This window comes from Lissotriton helveticus, chromosome 8 (assembly GCF_964261635.1).
Source record: "Lissotriton helveticus chromosome 8, aLisHel1.1, whole genome shotgun sequence".
In the NCBI taxonomy this organism is placed as follows: domain Eukaryota; kingdom Metazoa; phylum Chordata; class Amphibia; order Caudata; family Salamandridae; genus Lissotriton; species Lissotriton helveticus.
In genome coordinates, this window is record NC_136069.1 from 1,452,506,323 (window position 1) to 1,452,528,061 (window position 21,739).

At 46.2% G+C, this 21,739-nt stretch overlaps 1 protein-coding gene across 2 annotated transcripts in view; it reads left to right on the forward strand.

Annotated features, from left to right (window-relative positions):
* USP16 (ubiquitin specific peptidase 16) overlaps positions 1 to 21,739 on the forward strand; it is a 385,832-nt gene that overhangs the window by 249,035 nt on the left and 115,058 nt on the right. For both annotated transcript variants that reach the window (XM_078658388.1, XM_078658387.1), the window contains exon 13: positions 18,051 to 18,215. In XM_078658388.1, the coding sequence (XP_078514514.1) occupies positions 18,051 to 18,215 (165 nt within the window). The remainder of the gene's footprint in view (positions 1 to 18,050; positions 18,216 to 21,739) is intronic.

Below are 21,739 nucleotides of genomic sequence, written 5' to 3' on the forward strand. Positions count from 1 at the left end.
CGATGTTTGTGGTGGAGAGGGCACACCTGTCCTTTGGGCCCAGACCACCAGTTGGCGCCCCCGCCTCCCCCCACGGCAGATCATCGCGAAGCTGCTCAACTACCGCAACCGGGACGCAGCATTGCTTATAGCCAGGGAGAAGAAAGTCCTGAGGTACGAGGGCTCAGAGCTGTCGCTATTCCCAGACTTCACTGCACGAGTACAAGAGGCCCGCAGGCACTATGTTCCACTGAAGAGACAGCTCCGTCACCTGGGAATCGACAAGGCCAATCTCGCATCTTTACGGACCCCAAGGCGTTACAGCAGGCTCTCAAGAGTTGGTTGAAGGATAAGAGGCAGAGCCCAGAGAAGTGGCTGCTGGATGAGCAGCAGGAGGCTGGCTTGAGGAACAGGACTGAAGCAGTATGGTGGCGGTCACCAGGAACGTAAGGGGGTGATGGGGGGGGGGGGGGGATGTGAGTTGAGGTATGGCCTGCTGGTTCACAATGTGAAAAGTTGGCTCCGATGGTTGGGGTGAAGCCGTGACACTACTATTGCAGGAACTGAGGAACTGTGCGGTGGGATTGCGCTGAATGCAGGACAGATCTGGAAAGATACGAGAGGCATGTCAACGCGGGGGTTGGTGATTCTACTGCTGAAGTACGGGGATGGGCAGAAGAAAGATTGAGCAGAGTTTACTATGTTATGTGTATAGGAAGACTTTGTTAGCCAGCAATAGCTGCAACTTATTGATGTCAGCGCACGTGAGGCAGGGCAAGATAGACTTGATGGAGCTGAAAGAAGGGGCAAGGCCTGAGGAGCTACCTCTGCCCACGAATGCCTGGCACTGCAATTGCGTTTTAGAGGGGGGGATCGGGAGGGGGAAGGGGGGGGAGAGGGGCAACGACAATGGTAGACAATTGGGTGTTTTTTGGACTTCAAGTTGGGGAGGTCTGCTGTGGGAGGTGGGGAGGGAGGGGAAAGAGAATGTTTTTGAAGGGGGGATATTCGAGGGGATGTATTTTGTTTATGCCAATGGTGCACCACACATGACTACGCCGCGCACTTGAGTATACGATGGGTGTTGGTTACAGCGATGGTGACACCCGGGGTACGGCAGGTAGTTTGCGGGCTATGTCCTGGAATGTCAGGGGACTTAAAGACCATCGGAAACTTCGGAAAGTACTTAACTACTTACACAGGCAGAATGTAGATATTGCGCTCTTACAGGAAACGCACCTTCCCCAGTTGAGCACAATGCTACGGAGTAGGGGACTAGTAGGCAACATTAACACGGCAGGGTTCACTACTCAAGCCAAGGGGGTGCTGACATGGATCAATCCTAGGACACCTTTTACACTCACGCAGTTGCACGCAGACTCAGGAGGCCGTTATGTAAAATCTCAATGTAAAGGCCGGGGCATGGATTTGGTTATAATTAATGTATATGGCCCCAACTATGATAACCCTGAGTTCTTCGGGTCCCTGGCCAAAATTGCTAAGCCCTATTGGAACGCACTTGTCTTGTGGGGGGTGACCTTAACTTGGTCCGTAACCCAGATTTGGATCGATCTGCAGTCCCAACCAGAAAACCGGCAGCTGCAGCGAGAAAGCTGGACAGTGTAATGATTAGTATGGATTTATGCGATGTGCGGAGGGCACGTAATTGTGACAAGGGTGGCTATACACACTATTCTGCGTACCATAATATCCATACGCATATAGATTATTGGCTGGTCTCGACTTCTCTGCTTGAGCAGGTCAGGTAATGTGTAGCGCTGCCGCGCACGCTCTCAGATCATTCCCCGTTGTTGTTGGTTCTAGATATGCCAAAAAGGACCTTGCCTCTGTTCACGTGGCGGTTCCCCCCTTATTCATTATTAGATCCGTTGTTCAGGAAGGAAATGGTTGATGCCATTGAGACCTTTCTTGCTACAAATATTGGCTCTGTCAGAGGCACCGCGATGTCTAAGCACTCGGGTGTCCTAAAAGACATATGGAAGAGATTATCGGACATAGAACAAAAACTGAAAGACCTGGAACAGCAGCAAGTGACAGGGGGTGTAACACTAGAAAACGAGATCAAGAGACTCCTCAAGGAGTTTCATGACGCTGCGTACAGCAAAGTGAAACACATGAGTAAATATGCGACGGCCAGGACCTATGGTGAAGGGGACAGACCGTGTTCGGTGCTGGCTCGGATGATGAAGGTGAGGCAAAATAAGAAACAGGTCTCGGATATCAGGTCAGCAGATGGGGAACTATTGACGGAGGAGGCGGGAATTGCGGAGCGTTTTAATCAATACTATTCAGACTTGCATGCATCCCGCTTCGAGGGCATGGACGAGCAAATATTGGAGTACCTAGAGTATATTAAGTTTCCGTTCCTCTCTAACACACACAGGGAGGTGCTCATGCATCCGATTGAGAAGGACGAGATTACGTAAGCCCTTGCGGGGATGAGAGCCAACAGTGCCCCGGGACGGACAGCCCAACGGTCTCCTTCTATAAAAGTTTCATAGACCTGCTACTCCTGCACCTAGTTACCCTGTTCGATGATATTTGTGTCACGAGCACTATGCCGCATACTATGAGGGAGGCCCTTCTGGTTGCCATCCCTAGACCAGGGAAACCACTCGAAGAGTGCAGCTCATATCAGCCCCTTTCACTGCTCAACGTGGATACTAAACTATTTGCCAAGATTTTAGCTACCAGACTGGCCTTGCTGTCCAAAATTCTAGTTGCCCCTGAGCAGGCGGGATTCATACTGAGCAGGAACCTCAAGTACAATATTCGCACAGTGTTTGGGACCATGCAACTTGTGAGACAGGAAAAAAAGGCGATTGCAGTTTTCCTCGATATGGAAAAAGCCTTCGACTCGGTAGAATGGGCATTCATGAGACAAGTGCTGGCGAGAATGGGACTGGGGCCTGTCTTCCTGCAGCTGATAGGAATCTTATAATATAGGACCACGGCACGCGTTCGCTTCCGCGACTTGGTTACTGACTCATTTCTCATATGCAGGGGGGACCAGGCAGGGCAGCCCCTTGTCGCCACTATTGTACGCCTTGGTGGCAGAACCATTGGCATGCGCGTTGCGGGAGTACCATGGTAATGAGGTGATTGGCTTCCCGCCCTACAGGATAGTGGTGTCGACCTATGCGGACGATACGCTGCTGTACATTAGGGCCCTGAGACCAATTTATCATCGATTATCAGAGAGGTAGTGCACTTTGGTGCACTATCTGGATTGAAAGTTAACTGGGCGAAGTCACTGGTGTTCCCCCTCACCCCTGCCACGGTGGAATTTGATATGGAATACCCGGTGCAATGGTTCACTGACTCTATTAGATACCTAGGTATTATGTTGCACACTGATTCAGAGATTTTATTTAGGGAAAATTACGGCACTGCTATAGATAAACTTGAAGACGAAGTTGAGCTTTGGTCCCGACTTCCCCTGTCACTGATGGGGCGCATATCAATTCTGAAGATGGTGGTCCTACCCAGGCTATTATTGCTATTTACAAACATACCGATCGTTCTTCTGCGCTCCTTCTTTCACAGACTTCAGCAGTCCATGATCAAGTTGGCTTGGGCGGGTAAGCAAGCGAGGGTGCAGTGGAACATTCTTATACTCCCGTACCATATGGGTGGTCTCGGGCCCCAGACTTTAAATTATACTATAGGGTGGCGCAGCGGGCTCATCTTCATGCTTGGGTACACGGAGAGGCGAATGTACGATATTTGCGAATGGAGAGCCTGTTTGCGGAACCAACCCCACTGCCTGCCACAATATTTGACACTGTGGATCGCAGAACTGGCATCCTGGACTCCAAAAACTCCACCCTGCATGCCTGGCATTGTCTAGTGCAACAGCAAGCTGGAGCATTATTGTACTCCCCCCGCAATGCCGCTCGAGTGGGCGTGATGGCTGGAGCAGTGGAAAGATAGGGGTGTGGTGCAGGCGTTGGTCAAACTATCAGTGGAGGTGGCTGGAGAGCTCTTTCTCGATGGTGAGGTGAAAACCTGGGAGCAGGTAGAGGGAGTTGTGGGCGGAAACATGCTGCTGAGTAGATTTCAGTTCCACAGGGTGCGTGGGCTTGCGGGATCTGCTGGGAAATGACCCAGAGGGAGCCGCCAGAGGTGCCTGAGCTGTCCCATGTGATTAAGTTAAAGTCCCCTCGCAAGATGATTACTGCCTTGTACAAACTCGCCATTGCACACAGGGAAAATAAATATGCGGCGGCTCGGTTAGCGTAGCAGAGGGACTTACAGATACAAATAGATGACCCAATGTGGACCTGTTGCTGTATGAATACTAGGAAGATCTCGCTGCATGGCAAGCATAGACTCATACACTTCAAGTTCATAAATAAGGCCTAATACACCCGAGAGCGACTCTGCAAGGATGGCCTCCGGGAAGAGGCGACTTGTGAAAGATGTCGAGCACCGAATGCTGATTTTCTGCATCTTACCTGGCAGTGCTCGGGAATAAAATCCTATTGGGTGGAGATATTTAGAGAACTGGGGAGAGTGGTAGAGACAGAATTGGCGCCTGACCAAATGATGGCACTACTGGGGTATACCAAGAAACTACCCAAAGCAATCCGTAGAATGGTAAATATGGGGCTCCTAATAGCCAAGCGTAGGGTTGTGATGTGCTGGATGAGGGGCCCAGCTCCGACATTATGGCAATGCTCACATGACATGATGTATTGCTGTACGCAGTCAGAAAATTACAGCGAGCTGCTCCCGCCTAGGAGCGGACCGAATTTTTTGGGGGGATTGTACACTACATATAAGCTCAACACTGCTAGGGGGGGGGGAGGGGGTGGAGGCGGGAGATGCAGGGGGCGTCTAATGTAGCTACTGATGTCAAATAGGGGGACCCCCATATGCCGACTGCAAGAACACCGTAAAGCGCTATACCTCTTTGTGAACTTATACGGTGACAGGGAGGAGAGAAAATGGGGTGGGAGTGGGACACCGTAGGAAATAGGAGAAACTTGGAGAGAGTGCACCTTCATAACATAACGTGTGGGTTACATATTTCTACTAGGTCTCCAGAGATACCAAGCTAAGTGTATGGTCGTCTGAACAGGGGCTCCTAAATGCGACCTCTGCCTGCCCGAATCCGGTTGTTGGCATGATGGATGTGTACTTTTCTCAGAGAAATGATCTGCAGGCCTTGAGCCCGATTAAGTGTGATGTTGATCCAAGGCATGCAGTTGCTTATGATGTGATGCACCTTAATAAAAACAATTTTAAAAAACAAAGAATACTGATAGCATTTATTTTTAAAATTTTTTAATTTAATGCGATTTTATATAGCGCGAACATTACCCGAAGGTGTCCGAGCGCTTTACAAAAGAACCCGTTGCAATACATAAGTACTTAGGATTACATGAGTTAAATATAAGATAAAAACAGAAAAAATTGCAAATGTACAAGTTGTAAAGTCACACAAGGAAGAGATACAAACAGAAAAAATTGCAAATGTACAAGTTGGTTGTAAAGTCACTCAAGGAAGAGATAAACTCTAAGAATCACATAGGAATGGCAGTGAGTACAAAGGTCTGCAACATATACTAGTGGTTAGAGTTATCTCTATATACATATATATACAAATAGTAGATTTTCTCAGGATTAAATTTTACCAGCGATTAGGCTTGAACAAGAATATATCACATATTTATAGAGTGAACAGAGGAATACAAAAATTAAATCAAAAGGGGTAGATAGCGGTAGGTGGGGGAGAAGAGTCGGAGGCTGCGATTGGTGAGAGGAGAGAGGGCACAGTTGTTGCACAATAACATAAATTACAATAACATAGCAGAAAATAAGGACATGTCCAAAGGGGTATGTTAGGTAGCGGGAAAGAAAAAGGGGAGGAAAAGGATCAGATCAGGTGGCACCGGCAAGGATGGAGTTGCTTCAAGGGGGACAAAGGAAAAATCCAAAAGGGGGATAAAAGAAATAACATCAGGATTTTTATATGGCATGTGGCGGAGAAGAACTGTTTTTATTAACAAAAAGTAATGGCCCCTTGCTTTTTTTCACACCTTTGATAACTCAATGTTTAATAACTTTTTAAATTGTCCGTATTTATGGTTTTATTTTTGTGTTTGTATATATTTTATTTCACTTTTATGGTCATTGACCGAAATAAAGTTATCAAATGATGATGAAAAGGAAGGAGGGTGGAGGGAGACCGCAGCGGGGGGTGGGATCAGCACAGGGAAAGGAATTGTCGGGCAACAAAGGGCGTAGTTCAACAGCAAATGAGGCGGACAGGTCCTCCAAGATGGATGACCCGGAAAACGAGCACCGTATGCAAAGTCACAAAATGGCGGGGCAACTCACGAGAAACGATTTGCAAAACAACACAGGCGCTGGAATAAAGGAGCAGAGCAGAGGGGGGCAGCCACAGGAGCAAGGAGGGAAAGGGATTGGGGGACCACCGAAACTCAAACGAGTCAATTAGATGGGCACACGCTCAGGGTTACTGGGCAGCAGAGTCGTCGAGGATGTTGCCACGCCATCTGTTCAAAGGCACAGTCTCTGGGTCGCAAAGGCAGCAGTGCCCCTCAGGCTGCACGCCAAACGTCTGTGGAAGTCCGCGTGGGAGCCAGAGACGCAGTCCAGGAAGGCGCCCCACCCCCCCAGGTTCAGACAGCAAAGAAAAGCCCGGGGGCGTCACGCTGTGTCGAGATTCCGCAGATGCGCCCCCCACTGTTTAGTTATCGGGGGATACAAGTGTGTTGTCAGTTTGGAGAGGGGACAGAACCTTCCTGACTGTGTCCTTTTCCTTTACCACTGACATGAAAAGACTGCCTTTGGTTGTGCATGGACGGTTGTCACAAACAATAGAGGTGGTAGCACAAAATAGCAAAACAATTAAGGAAATTAGGGCCAGATGTACGTAGCACTGGTCGCAATTTGCAATCAGTAGTTTTGTGACCAATGTGGTAATTTGTAAACCAACTTATGTACTAAGATCAGTTTGCAAATTATTGATTCCTAGTGGGTCGCAAGCAAACTACCTCATGAATATTAATGAGGTACGTCACAAATGGTGACCCACTAGGAATTGCAGCCATCACAGGGATGGTGGCTTGCTGAGGTCAGCAGACCCCAATGTCTGAGATTGTTTTTTGATTAAGCAATTTTTTTGTTTATTTGCAACCCATTTTCTTTAAAGGAAAATAAGAAGTGTTAAAACAGAAACAAATACAATTTAAAGTAACATTTTCCCAGGGACCACTGTCTACTCTTAAAAAATGCTACTAAAGGGGAATGGCCTCCCAACTCCTTATAGGAGGTGGTAAAAGATGAATGTATTGGGACCGGCATTCAGTTGCATAACATTAATTAATTAACCAATTAACAATAATTATTTAAAAGAGATTCCCAAAATGCACCCCTTCCAAAAACCAATCCGGACTTTGGTTGCAAACCCAACTTGCAATTTGGTAATGTTCTTGAATCAGAATTTGCGGTTTGTACGTACAGAAACCCCTTTTTGCTGCTGCAAATGACACGATTTGGCGATTCAGACCTTTTGGCAACGTACATCTGGCCCTTACTTCAGATACTTCTTGTAAGAAATGGGAGTATTAGTCGAGGGGGGTTAGAACCCACCTCAAATAATAATCACAATCCTTGTCGCGGTGAACCACTAAAATCAGTAAATACACCTGTGTTTAAACTTTAGTAGCTTGTCACAAAGCAGTCAGGCTTAACTTTGGGGCAATATGTAAAGTATTAATGCAATACTGAAACAGTAGTACAGTGAAAACACAACACAAGAACAATCCCAAACTAATTAAAAAAAAATAGATAATATTTTAATAAGTAAAAGGACACAACATTTTTAAAAATCCAATAAGTAGAACCAGCGATATGAATTTTTAAGTTTGGATTAAAAATAGCGCCACAAAGCGCCTACAGCAGTCATCTGACCTTGTAGGTTTTTTTATCTCAAGAGATAGGAAGTACAGCAGTAAGGTAAGTATGTATGTATTACTCACGAAGAGGCATTCCACATGGACAAAGCCTTTTATTTCACTTTTTTAAATACTACAACTAGCAATCCTTAGTGATGAATATATCTTCAATATTGTGGCCATTAATGTAATCTTCACTGATGCAGCCACTATTACAACTCTTATAGTATTAGTACTTCTGATAGATACATCTGCCGTGTGGATTCCTCACCTTGTGAATATCCCCCTTGCGTCAGCAATGTTCGGAATTTTTCTTCGTAGCACGCCGGCGTGGCCGACGTCATAGGAGCACGGCATCGCGCGCGACTCCGTCTGACGTCACCGACTCCTTATTAGACCCACGTCGGCGTGATGACGTCTGTTCCCTTTTTTCCGCGTCGTCGACGCTAACGGTTTCTGGGATCTTCTGCGATACTTAGTATCTTCTTCTGTTTCGTATTACTATTTCATCTCTTGAGTGTTCCTTCTTCGTCGAGAATGTCGTCGAGGAAGACAGGATTCAAACAGTGTGGGTCATGCGCTCGCATGATGTCGATCACCGATCCACATGGTGATTGTTTATGGTGTCTTGGATCGGACCATGACGTTAAAAACTGTTGATCCTGCTTCAAAATGAACCCGAAGGCCTTACGTGAACGTGAAGCTAAACTTCTTCTAGCGAAGGTAAAAGGAAGAGAAGCTGGTAGATCATCGAGGTCGACGTCTAGACGCTCGAAGTCGAGACAGAAGTCGCGATCGAGGTCGAGGTCGGCTTAGAGGTCGAGGTCCAGAGCGAGGTCGAGGTCCAGAGAAAGGTCGAGATCCGGATCCAAGTCTGCTTCGGGTCATGCTTCTGGCTCTTCGAAAAAGAAGCACAAGAGGAGAAAACATAGCTCGAGACATCACTCTGGTAAAGACTCTTCAGATTCAAAGAAAAAGTCTCGAAGACATCATAAGGACTTCGTATCTCCTTCTCCTTTGCAATCTCTTCGAGGTTCCCCGACTCCGGAACAAGAACCTGATCCGGAATCGCACCATTCTTCGGATCATGAGGTAGAAGAAGAAGTTCCTCAGACTCCGAATCCGGTAGAAGTCCCTGTAAATCTTGAAGGCCAGGATGAACCGATGTCGGAGCAACCTCCTTCGGAACAACCAATTGGTTCGTACCCTCCCTTTCCTGGTCCGGGACAAGACCCCTCGCATTTTCTTAATGCGATGTTTGGAGTCTATACTCGGGCAATGTACCCCACTGGTGCACCGGCTGGTCCCGTGGGTCCATTGTCTTTCAACTTGGGCATTCCTCAATCTTACGCCCCGGCTCCCTTTATGTTGTTTATGCCGGCGCCTTTTACACCTTGGCTCGGTACGGCTCCGCCGAGGTCGTCGACTCCGCCTACGGCTTCGCCGACTCCGGATCGACCTCGTGAATCTAATCGAGGTACCACGCCGATTCGTGAATCTCATCCTCCTGCTGCCCCGGCTCCTCGCTCGACGCCGGATCCGACTCCGTCGGAGTCGTTACCGGATCCATCGGCTTAGATTCGTATGGAATGGTCGAGGCGCAGAGCTCAGCATCTCTTAGAAGAAAAGGAGTTCGAAGATCCTGAAGTGGAGGAAGGTGAACTTCTAGATCAAGGAGACTGTTTTGACGACCTTCATAGTGCCAGTGGCCTAGAACTTTCTCCGGAATGGGGTTTGCCATCAGTTTCTGATGCGCCGTCAAGGGACGTGACACCTTACCACATTGTGATTAGAAAGGCTGCAGATCTACTTAATCTGACCTTGCCTACTGTTGAATACAGACCTAATGTTCTTACAGAGGTTTTACATTCACCCTCATCCATTATAGAGCCTACACTTCCATTCACTGAGGCTTTAACTGAACCAATAATGGAGGTTTGAAAGAAACCATTGACTGCTCCTGCGGTTTCCAGGTCTGTAGCGAGACGTTACAGAGTGGCACCTGGTGACCCCGAGTTCCTCTCTTCACATCCTTCTCCTGAGAGCTTGGTGGTACAGGCCGCTTGTTCCAACAGATCGGCAGGTTCATTTCCTCAAGTACCAGCAGACAAAGACTCAAAGAAATTGGACCAATCCGCTAAAAAGATTTTCGCATCAAGTAGCATGGCTCTAAAATCTACTAATGCTACTTGTCTACTAGGGACATATGTGCATGCTTTGATGGACTCTGTGAAGCAACTGTCATCTAAGCTTCCTGAGGATGGTAGGAAAAATTTTAATGAAGTAGTCTCCGACACTCAAGCTGCAGCCCGCTTAGTCATTCAGAGTGGCATGGACACGGCGGACTCTGTTGCCAGAATTATGGGTTCTACTGTTGCCACCAGAAGGGCTTCATGGCTAAAATCTTCTGATTTTTCAGCAGACGTTCAATCCACTTTAATGGACTTGCCTTTTGATGGTACAGGCCTCTTTGGGAAGAAGGCGGATGTGGCTTTGGAGAGATTTAAAGATAGCCGGGCTACAGCAAGATCTTTGGGTCTTCAGGCTAGAGGTTCTGCCACTAGGAAGTTTAGAGGATTTGGTAGATCCACTTTTCGTTCCTATAAGCAAGGCCAGCAACAACAACAACAGCAGAACCCTTTGTATAAATCTTACAGAGGCAAACAAAGGGGACGTGCTCGTGGACGCCAAGCCTCCTCCTCCTCTACTTCCTCCAATAATACCCACCCCCGACCTACAACAGCAAAGCAGCCCTAGATCCACCATTCTGGATCATGCGGGTCCGGTAGGGGGTCGGCTTACTCATTTTCTACGGGATTGGGAATCGGGTACATCAGATCTTTGGGTTCTCAATCTCGTAGAAAATGGGTATTTACTTCCCTTCCAGGAGTTCCCTCCCAATTACCCTCCTTGCCAAGGTTATTGTTCGGAGGACCATCTTCTTCTCCTGCAGGAAGAAGTCCTGGCACTGTTCAGAAAGGGTGCGATAGAGGTGGTTCCGGAGCAGGAGAGGGGTCAGGGGTGCTACCCCCGGTATTTCCTGATACCCAAGAAGGATGGCAGGCTTCGGCCATTCCTGGACCTCAGGATTTTGAACCTCTATCTCAAACAGGAGAAGTTCAAAATGCTCACACTTGCACAGGTTCTTAAAGCGCTGATGGAAGAAGACTGGATGGTGTCGATCGACTTGCAGGATGCGTATTTTCACATCCCCATTCTGAAGTCTCCGTTTTATGGTGGGATCGCAACACTACCAGTTTGCGGTCCTTCCTTTTGGGCTTACTACTGCGCCTCGAGTTTTCACCAAGGTGATGGCAGTGGTGGCTGTGCATCTCAGAAGATCGGGGATTCCTGTGTTCCCCTATCTAGACGACTGGCTGATCAAAGCGGAGTCGCCGGAGAATGTGCTTCATCATCTGCAAGAGACAACTCAGTTGTTGCACAGGTTGGGTTTTTCGATAAATGTACCCAAGTCTCACCTGGTGCCCTCCCAGCGCAACCTATTCATAGGTGCAGTACTGGACACTACTGTATGTCGTGCATTCCCTCCACCTCAAAGGACATACAGGAAATTATTCCTTTATTCTACAATGGAGCGGTTGTTCCAGTCCTGAAGGTCCTTCGTCTGCTCTGTCTGATGGCTTCTTGCATTCTGTTGGTCAATCATGCACGCTGGCACATGAGGGCACTCCAGTGGTGCCTCCGCAGGCAGTGGTTTCAACACAACGGAGATCTCAGGGAGTCAGTGAGGATCTCCAGACAAGCTGCAGCGGATCTGTCTTGGTGGAGCGTGGAAGGCAATCTGTAGCAAGGAAAGCCTTTTCAACTTCCTCCATCAGTGACCACGGTAATAACGGATGCATCCACTCTCAGGTGGGGTGCTCATCTGGGGAATCTGGAGGTCAAAGGTCTTTGGTCTCCAGAGGAAAGGTTGCTTCACATCCACCTTTTGGAATTGCGGGCGATACGTTTGGTGCTCAAGGACTTCCTCCCTTCCCTTCGCGGTCAGTCTGTTCAGGTCCTGATGGACAACACGACCGCGATGTGGTACATCAACAAACAGGGAGGGGTAGGGTCGCAGTGTCTTTGCAGAGAGGCTCTGCGTCTCTGGTCCTGGGTTCAGGACCACCAGATTTGTCTAAAGGCAAATCATCTGGCCGGAGTTCTGAACGTTCGTGCAGACAGTCTCAGTCGGCAGTTCTCTGCCGACCACGAGTGGAGGCTTCACCCGGAGGTGGTACACGACATCTTTCAGATGTGGGGGACTCCTCAGGTGGACCTGTTCGCCACTCACGAGAATGCTCACTGCCCATCATTCTGCAGTCTCCAGTATCCGATGCAAGGAGCTTTGGGGGACGCGTTTCAATTGTGTTGGGGAAATCAACTCCTTTACGCGTTTCCCCCCATACCCTTGATTCCTCGGGTTCTGAGGAAGATTCGCCAGCACCGGGCCCAAGTCATATTGGTCGCCCCGGATTGGCCAAGAAGGGTGTGGTACACAGACCTTCTCCACCTCTCCTCTCACCCGCCGCTCCGTCTCCCTCACAGGGCAGACCTCCTCTCTCAGATGGAGGGGCAAGTTCTACACCCCCACCTCCAGACATTACACCTTCATGCCTGGAGATTGAACGGGGCAACTTGAATTCTTTTTCTCTCCCTCACGATGTGGTGGATGTCATTCTTTCTGCCAGGCGTGACTCCACTAAGTCCATTTATTCGTATAGGTGGTCTAAATTTGTCTCTTGGTGTAGGGAGAGGGATGTTGACCCCTTGAAGGCTCATTTGTCTAACATTTTACAGTTTGCTCTTTCTCTGGCGCAGCAAGGATTTGCTGTTGCCACGGTCAAGGGGTATCTTTCGGCTTTGTCGGCATTTCTCTGTTTGCCGGATCAGCCTTCTCTTTTTAAGTCTCCTGTGGTTTTAAGATTTTTGAAGGGTCTCACTAATAGATTCCCTCCTACTCCTTTTGTTGTTTCTCATTGGGATTTGAATCTTGTGCTGACCTATTTGATGGGTTCTCCCTTCGAACCCTTGCACAAGTGTCCCATGAGGCTTCTTTCTTTTAAAACGGTCTTCTTGGTTGCAATTACCTCGGCAAGGAGGGTAAGTGAGCTTCAGGCTCTTAGTTCCAAGCCCCCATTCTTGACCATTCATGCTGAAAGAATGGTTCTCAGGACCAGGCTGCTTTTCTGCCTAAGGTGGTTACTCCCTTCCATCTAGGACAATCCATTACCCTTCCTACTTTTTATCCTCCCCCTCACCCTTCCAAGGAGGAGGAGAGACTTCATCGCTTGGACCCAAAGAGGGCAGTCAGTTTCTATCTCGATAGGACTAAAGACTATCGTGTTGATGTTCAGCTCTTCGTGGGTTTTGCTGGCTGTAAGAAGGGCAGAGCGGTGCACAAGCGCACACTTTCCAGGTGGATAATCCTGTGCATCAAGATTTGCTACTCCCTGGCGGGTAAGGACCCTCCTGAGGGTATGGGAGCACATTCGACTAGAGCAAAGTCTGCAACTTCTGCTTTGTCTAGAAGTGTTCCTATTGAGGACATTTGCAGAGCCACGACTTGGGCCTCCCTCCACACTTTCGCGAAGCACTACTGCTTGGATACCGAGGTGAGGAGGGATGGCCACTTTGCACGTTCTGTCCGCCAAGATTTCCTGGTGTAGCAGAGTGGACACCCTCCTCCGGGAGTGGGGACTGCTGTGGGACTCTATTCACAAGGTGAGGAATCCACACGGCAGATGTATCTATCAGAAGAACAAGTTACTTACCTTCAGTAACGCTTTTTCTGGTAGATACAGTATCTGCCTGTGGATTCCTCACATGCCCACCCGCCTCCCCGTTGTCCACTCTGCTATACCTGGTTTTATGTGTTTATATTTTCTGGTTTTTGCTATTTTTGCTGCGCACTTTGTGTGCGATTTTGATTTGTATGTACTGTGTACACTTTATATATGTATATTTACTGTCGTTGGTCCGTCCGGGTGCCTCGAAGGCACGGAAAAAAGGGCGGAACTGACGTCATCACGCCGACGTGGGTCTAATAAGGAGTCGGTGACATCAGACGGAGTCGCGCGCGATGCCGTGCTCCTATGACGTCGGCCACGCCGGCGTGATATGAAGAAAAATTCCGAACGTTGCTGACGCAAGGGGGATATTCACAATATGAGGAATCCACAGGCAGATACTGTATCTACCAGAAAAAGCGTTACCGAAGGTAAGTAACTTGTTCCTCAGGATGCTTTTGCTGAACATAAGGAGCTCTTATTACAGAAAGGTGTTGAGATCCCTGGTGTACATGTTTATGTTTATGGAACTTATAAAGCGCTCGTATACCAACGGTCTCATGGTACTTGACACCAGCCAAGCTGCCAGAAATGTATCCAAACACAGATCTCAAATTTTAGAGACAATGTGGACTACATACATAGTAGTCGTGCCCTCTTTTAAAGGTATATTGGAAGGTTCCCCATTCTCAATAATCCTCAGGTAGTGATATCAGGAATACATCCTAGCTCTATGAAAGGGTTAACCAAAACTGACTGGATATTACTGGTTTATCTGTTATCAATAGTGAAAAGGAAAATAGCAGCAAATTGGCAAAAAGGCAAGCCACCAGTGAATGATTACAGGCAGGGGTATCTGGACGATAATGGCTAATGATAGTGGAAATGTTGACAATGGTCCTCTGGAATGGAAGACAACATATCAGTAACATTTGAGAACCTCTGATAGCCTATTTAAGTCAAGATACACTTGAGTGCATTTGAGCGGTAAGGTAAATGCACAGTTAATGTTAAGTGTCATTTGTATAGCGCATAATCACCAATGGTCTCTTAGCGCTTGTGAGAAAGTTACAGAACAACGCCAGCAATTACCTATCACAATGCCTACTTGGACAAAGCTTATCTTGTCCAAAAGCCTGTGTGAACAAAAAAGTCTTTAGTTTTTCCTAAATGGAAGGAGAGTGGCTTCCCCGCGCATACTCTCAGACAGCTTGTTCCACAACTGAGGAATCCATACTGAGAAAGCTCATCCACCTATGGTGACTTTGTCAGACTGTGGACAGAACAACAGGGTTGCCTTGGACGATCGGAGGCACGCATCTCCTTAGGCGGTCCTTGAGTTTCCTCATTGTGGTAGTTGAGCAGGGGCCATGAGGTGCTGCAAGTATGCTTATAAGTATGTCACTGTGCAGAAATATTTTAACATTTCTGCAGGAAAGGGAGGTAAAATTTGTGGGAACAACCATATTATTAATAATGTTTCTTACACTAATGACTAATAAATTAAGAAAAGTACAGACTCAGTGGTTTTAGTGTGTGCATGTACATTTTACAAATGTATTTTAATATGTATGGCCTTTGCTCCCCCGTCCTTTCACACACAAGTCCTGTTGTCAAGGTCTCTGTTGCCCTCACACACCCTCCACCCCGTGCAAATCTCCAAGCTATCTTTCCATCCTTATGCGAAAGTATCTGCACACAGTATACTTCATGTCTCCATTTGCATACAAGTACATAGAACTCCACAAGGTAATTCATCTACAGCCGCTCCGGGGCCCTGGCTGACTAAGTAATGGGCACAGTTTGAAAATGCTTGCCATGTGGGTGCCAGCTGCTCAGCCCAGCTTTCAACCCTGCTGACGTCAGTCAGTGCCTACACTGTTGCCACTCTGTGTAGATAGCTGCCACTAATGCTGCACCTCTCTCAACCCTGTCATCCCACGTCCTCTCTTAGATTCCAACCCACTATCCTCTTTACATTGAAAATCAGGAAATTCTAGAAGTCGTGCATTTACTTTAATGGTATTAGGGATCATTTTCTAAAGTAGAACATGTATTAAGTATTGTTTTTTAAACTGGCCAAATTCACAACATCATTAATGGTAAAGCACATGCAGACCCCAGCAAACCAGCTGCTGCAGCACAAAACTGATGCAAATATGGACAGAAAAAAACAAATGAGCAAAAACATTTTGATATTTGGGCCTACCATTACAGAGGCCTGTCCATGTCTTGCCTTTTTCTGATGATGTACCAGAGAGACTACAATGTACCCTCTTATTGAGTAAATGGACAAAACGTTCAACAGTGTATAAGGCTGTATTTCCAAAACTTGGTTCTGTTGACATTAAAAAGCAATGTACAAATTCTATCCGTAAAATGAATTTGTAAAAAAAGAGGTAGAAATATGAATGATTGCCATTTGCTGGGAGAGTCATTTCAGTTCGTGTTTTATGATGTTTAAGGAATGAACTTTAGATCTATGAAACCAGAAAAGTCCAACATTGTATGAAGAATCTTTCCATGTCTAAGTCCCTTAAGGTTATCTTGTCATATTTTGCTGGAGCATATCTTATGTAAATATAAAAAACCAATGTACCAATTAAAAAATGAAATGTACCCTAATATAATTTACACAAAGCATCCCTTTGTTAGTACTCTTCACCCTAAATTGAAGGTACAAACATCTGATGTGCATATGAAAGCTCTCAGAATGCACATTTTGTGTCATTGATGTCAACTGGAGTGTCTTAAAGAAGAAAACTGGTTAATTAAAGGTATTTGGTTGAAATCAGTTTGTTAAAAATAATTTTAGATTGTCTAATTTCAATTTTGTTTGCACTCAGGTAGTGCATTCTAGGCGTAAGTTCACACCAGGTGCATCATATCCTTTATTTCCAAATTTCTCATAGTGATGGCTTGTGTTCCTTCATATTGCAATATTTTCTGTTCTTTTGAGAGAGTGTGAGGCATTGTCTTCAATCTTCGGGTAATCCGAAGGGTGCTTGGCCTTGTAATTGGTGTAAAAGTTTGTTTACCACTGTTGTCCCAGAGCCACAATACTATTGCACTCAATTTAATTGACTGTCTACTCACTTAAACCACATGACTCTCTCAGGTTACCTGGGTCTTAACCTCCAGCATTGAGGGGTTTAGGTAATGATCTGAACTTCTAGTCGCAACTTTACTTTAAGAAAAGAAAATTTTCTTTATCACGAGGTAAGTGAATAATGGACCTAACATCATCAACAAAGTAACCCAGAAGTGTCTAGTATATTCTAGGCCAAAGAGCCAACCCCAAATGTAAGTGTAGCACTTGTCTGCTAAGCCATAAAAATATGTGTAATGCTGTGGGGTGATTTTCTGATCAGCTCGCCACATACCCCAATGCAGTAATAGTCATCTGATTCAGAGGTGCTGAACAGAAACATACAATTGTCAGCTTCACATCTGCTGCATCTTGTGCTCTTAGTCAATAACTGTGATTTGGTTGTAATGAATTTAGAGGAATGTAAACAAAACTCATGGGGGTGGGGAACCCACCTGACCAAGCAGGTACTCACCCCTAGAAAATGATTTACTTAATGGTGCTGCCAGAGATCAATGGAGTGATATCTTTTGTTGGCGTACATGGTACATAGTCACTGGAGTCTAGCGTTCAGTAGTTCACTGGACTTTCTGTTGCTACAGCGCTGGCTAATGGATTTGTACTCACAAAGTTTTCTTTGAGTGGCAGAGGGGTGCACGAATCTTTATCCTAAGAGACACTCCAATGGACTTTTGATTGGTTGATCTAAAAGATTCTGAAGGGCACAGTTATCCCAGGGTGTCCTATCGCTGATTATTTGGCTCACTAGCTAGAGTGAGGGGGAGACACAGGGCCACACAGAAATGTGCAAGGGTAAGGCAGCACAGTTTCTCAAAGCTATGCAGTGGACTTTTGTCCCCATGCCCTGCAAGCAAATGCATACTTAACTTGCCATACCAGAGCCTTTTTACCTTGCCCTCTATGTTACAACACAAACAAATTCATTTTCTGGATGTGCTGTTTTGTTGGTGGTATTCTTGTGAGTGAGAATAAAGAGTAACTGTACCTAGACTTGACTGGACTTGAATTGGTTCATGATGACACCCTTCCAAGGACCACCTAATTTCTTTCACGGCAATCAAGCTTATGTTGGAATTCCAACTTCTCTTGTAGAGGAGTATGGGTTGTAATCCAATCCTAGGCAATATTGATCTGATATAGTGGTTGTTCTTTCTGAAATCTATTTCTACATATAATTTACTCATAAATGCTGTTGTTGCAATCTTTGTGTTTTTTTATTTTTAGACTTGTAAAAAGGGTGTTGTGCAAAAAATTGCACCAGTAGTTGCTGAAAAGAACAGTGAGGAAGATGATGACAATGAAAGTTATGTAAAGGAGAAAGATGAGCCATCTGGTACAAGCAAACACCTACAGAAAAAAGCAAAGAAACAAGCAAAAAAGCAAGCGAAGGTCAGTTGCTAATTTTTTGTTTTTGATTAAAACATTTCAGTCCCCTCTACCAACACACGGAATCTGCCTCTCCAGTAGCACCTTCTAATTCTTTTGCTCCACCCGCATCTCCACCTACGCCCAATACATCTGTCCCCCCACCAGTACCTGCTCCTGGTTCCGCTGTGACAATACCTCTTTTCAGGCAGAATTGCGATATTGTACAGCAATATGGCAGTACAGCAACATACTGTCTCCTCTGCCACGCTGTTATTGTTGTGGGAGAGCAAAATGAGACCATCCATCAAGATCTTGTCATGGCTCCCCATTGTCCTCCCCAACAGCCTTCATGTTTGTGTTTGTTTCCTTTTTGCCTTTGTTGTCCTCCTGTTGTGACGGTTTTGGTTGGTTGTGTTGACCTTGGTAAAAAAAAAAACAGAATATAGATATATATATACTCCAAATATAAATCTAAAAAAACACAAGGGCTAAAAATATTTTCAGAACTAACCAAATGTGTCTAAACATAAAGAGCTTCCACAAATATTAGCAATATTTTTGCAGGTATCGGAAAAAATAAATTATATTTAATATGGAGCTACATAGTAAGTGTAAGGTACATTAAACATTTGCCTTATAGCTTCTTCATAGTAGATGTTAAGTTAATAATGGACTACTACAGTGATATCTGATTGTATTTAATAAACAACACAGTCATTCCATCATTGTGTTCCTTTTATGTGTTTTCAGACAAAACTACCATTTCTGTAACTACTGTGTATTCAATTAGAAAATTTACAGTTAAAGATGATCATGTGTGTGTGTATATATATATATATATATATATATATATATATATATATATATATATATATATACATATATATGGTAGACTTGCCTATATCAAAGTTACATCATCATTGAGGAAGGAATCTGTTCTTTAGTAAAAGCTTGGCTTCTTTTTTGAAGAGGGCTGTTGAGGGATTGGTCAAGGTCTCAGGGGGAAGATAGTTCTAGATTTTTGGGGCAATTCTGGAGAAAGCACACTTGCAGGTTTTCTTTTTGTTGAAGTTGTAGAGCTTCAGTAGGAGGGAACTTGTGCTTTGTGATGTTCTGTTCCTGCTAGGTAGGTTAGAGTGAGTATTGTAGTGAAGAGCTTTGAGTCATGCACACAATTTTTAGATTGATCCTCAGAGAGTAGTCAGTTCAGTCCTTTAAGTCTGGGGTGTTATGATCACTTCTTTTTTAGCCTGGGATGAGCCATGCACTCGTTTTCAGGGTTGTCTTCAAAGGCGCCAGTTTTCCTTTCTATAGGCCGATGAGGGTTGCACTACCATATTCTAGTTTGGCGATCACAAGTATTTGAACTGCTGTCTTGATCTGTAGTGGAATGGGAAGGCTTTAATTTGCTAAGAGCATACAGTTGGTAATTGGCACCTCCGGTGGAGGTGCAGATGTGATCCTGCATAGAAATATATATTCCATCAATTGCCACACACTTCGCAGAACTCTTTGTAGACCGGTGCCTCCAGTGTGCATGTGACCTGCACCAAACACATTGTTCACCAAAAGGTCCCTACATCAGGAACCAAACCGTAGCACTCACGGGTGAGAAATATGCATTTATTTCCCCTATAGTTCCCCTCACTCCAGCTGAAGAACATACAGCTCCAGCTTGGAGTGCTTTAAAAAATATGGTAAGCCCTCCTGGGATCATGAATTCAATGACCTAGGAGATTTACTGCAACTTTCTATTAAATGTTCCTGGACCAGGGGATTTGGGGGGCATGATGTGTTCCCTGCAGCCCCCCACAGCATTTTCAAAATGTTTGGTGGTACCCCTGTCTATTCTAGGGACACCACAAAGCATCAAAAATCATTTAAAAAAAAGCCCTTGCAGGGCATCATGTGGCGATCCCCAGTTGCAGCAGTGAATGTGAAATGAGGGACTACTACGCTCATTTCTTCTTTATAATAAATACATATTTCTTTTTGCAAGAGGGGGGCATGCGGTCCCCCTTCCCAACCCATTTAATGGCCCTGGGGACCCCAACTCCTGGGACCAATACCTTTTTAATGGGGAGGGAGGACATGCACCCCCCCCCCCTCCCCGAGGCTTCTGTAGGCCCGTGGGGGGAGGTTGGGGGGGGCGGGATTAGGGTGGAGGGGTTGTATGGTTTGTTTTAGAGGAACATGGCAGCAGTGTCACCGGAACCCCATCCCCCAAGGACACAGAGTTGTTCACTGCCTGGGCGAGCACAAGAAGGCAACAGAAATCGAACTCCTTGCCTGCACTCTCCCGGGCAACTCACATATGCTGCTGTACAGCGGGAGTAGGAATAAAAGCTGTTCTAACTAGGTGGGAGCAAAGAAATACAGCTGGCCCACACCATACTCTGGATGAGTGCAGGCAGGGAAGCAAGCGGGGCAGTGGGGGCCATAGAGCTGCTCCTGTGTTCTCAAGGCCTTCATTGCTGTATCCCGGGAGGGGCGGCAACTTTTCATTTGTTCAGGCCACTGGGGATGGGATCCCTGGGTCCATGTAATGACTCTGGTAGTGAACCACATGGCCCCTCCCCTTAATATCAGAATGTGTCTCCCTGGGAGATGGGTCCCTTAGGTCATGTAATGGCTCAGGGAGGAGGACCCATGCAGGTTCAACAATTATTATATTTTGACTTGACTAGTACAATTACTTTGATCTTGATCTTCCTAAGCAGCTAGGCTTTTATTGATCAATCATATTGTTGTGTGCTTCTTCTCTCCCCGTAGCCAATGTGCTTTTTAAGGTGCTCTGCTGCTGTCCTAACATGCTCCAGGGAAGAGGTCCATACTGTCAGTCCCTGCCCTGTTCTGCCGCGGCTGTTGTGCCGTTTGAGCGGAGGGCGGGACTTGCATCCATTCGAGGAACCTACTTCCGTCTTCACTTCTGTAGAGGTCAGCGCTCTAGTTTTTAGCAATTGGCTCTATATGAGGCGCATGCTGCAGCGGACACACGCAGCCAGCTGGCGCACCTAAGGCAAGCCAGTATGCGCCCGTCCGCGCACAGCGCAAGGCACTATGCAGGATTCACCCAGACGGCCTAAGCTGCCCACCATTACAGTTCTCCAGAGAAACTTTACTCCACCTTAAAACCATAAGAGAACCCTGCCTGAGCACCCCTTATGACCCTGGTCAGATTCAAGGGGAAAAGTATGCCCTCACTGCACAACAGTGCTATTAAGTTTTCCCTTAAATCAAGCAAGATGCTGGCATACCAAGCAAGCAAACAAACCCTTACTCAAGTTCTAAGATGACTCGTTGGTTACTCATCAATACAAGATCGCTCATCAAAAATGCATTAGCATTTCACAACCTCATGAAGGAGCACCCTGATATAGCCTTCATCACAGAAACCTGGGCCGATCCTTCATCGGAGCCAGATCTTCTGGGAGCCCTTCCAGATGGTTTTAACATCTATAGGAAAGACAGAGTGGGAAAAAGAGGGGGTGGGGGGTATTGCACTCATAGCCAGAAATTGCTTTAATATTCAGTTCAATGCTATC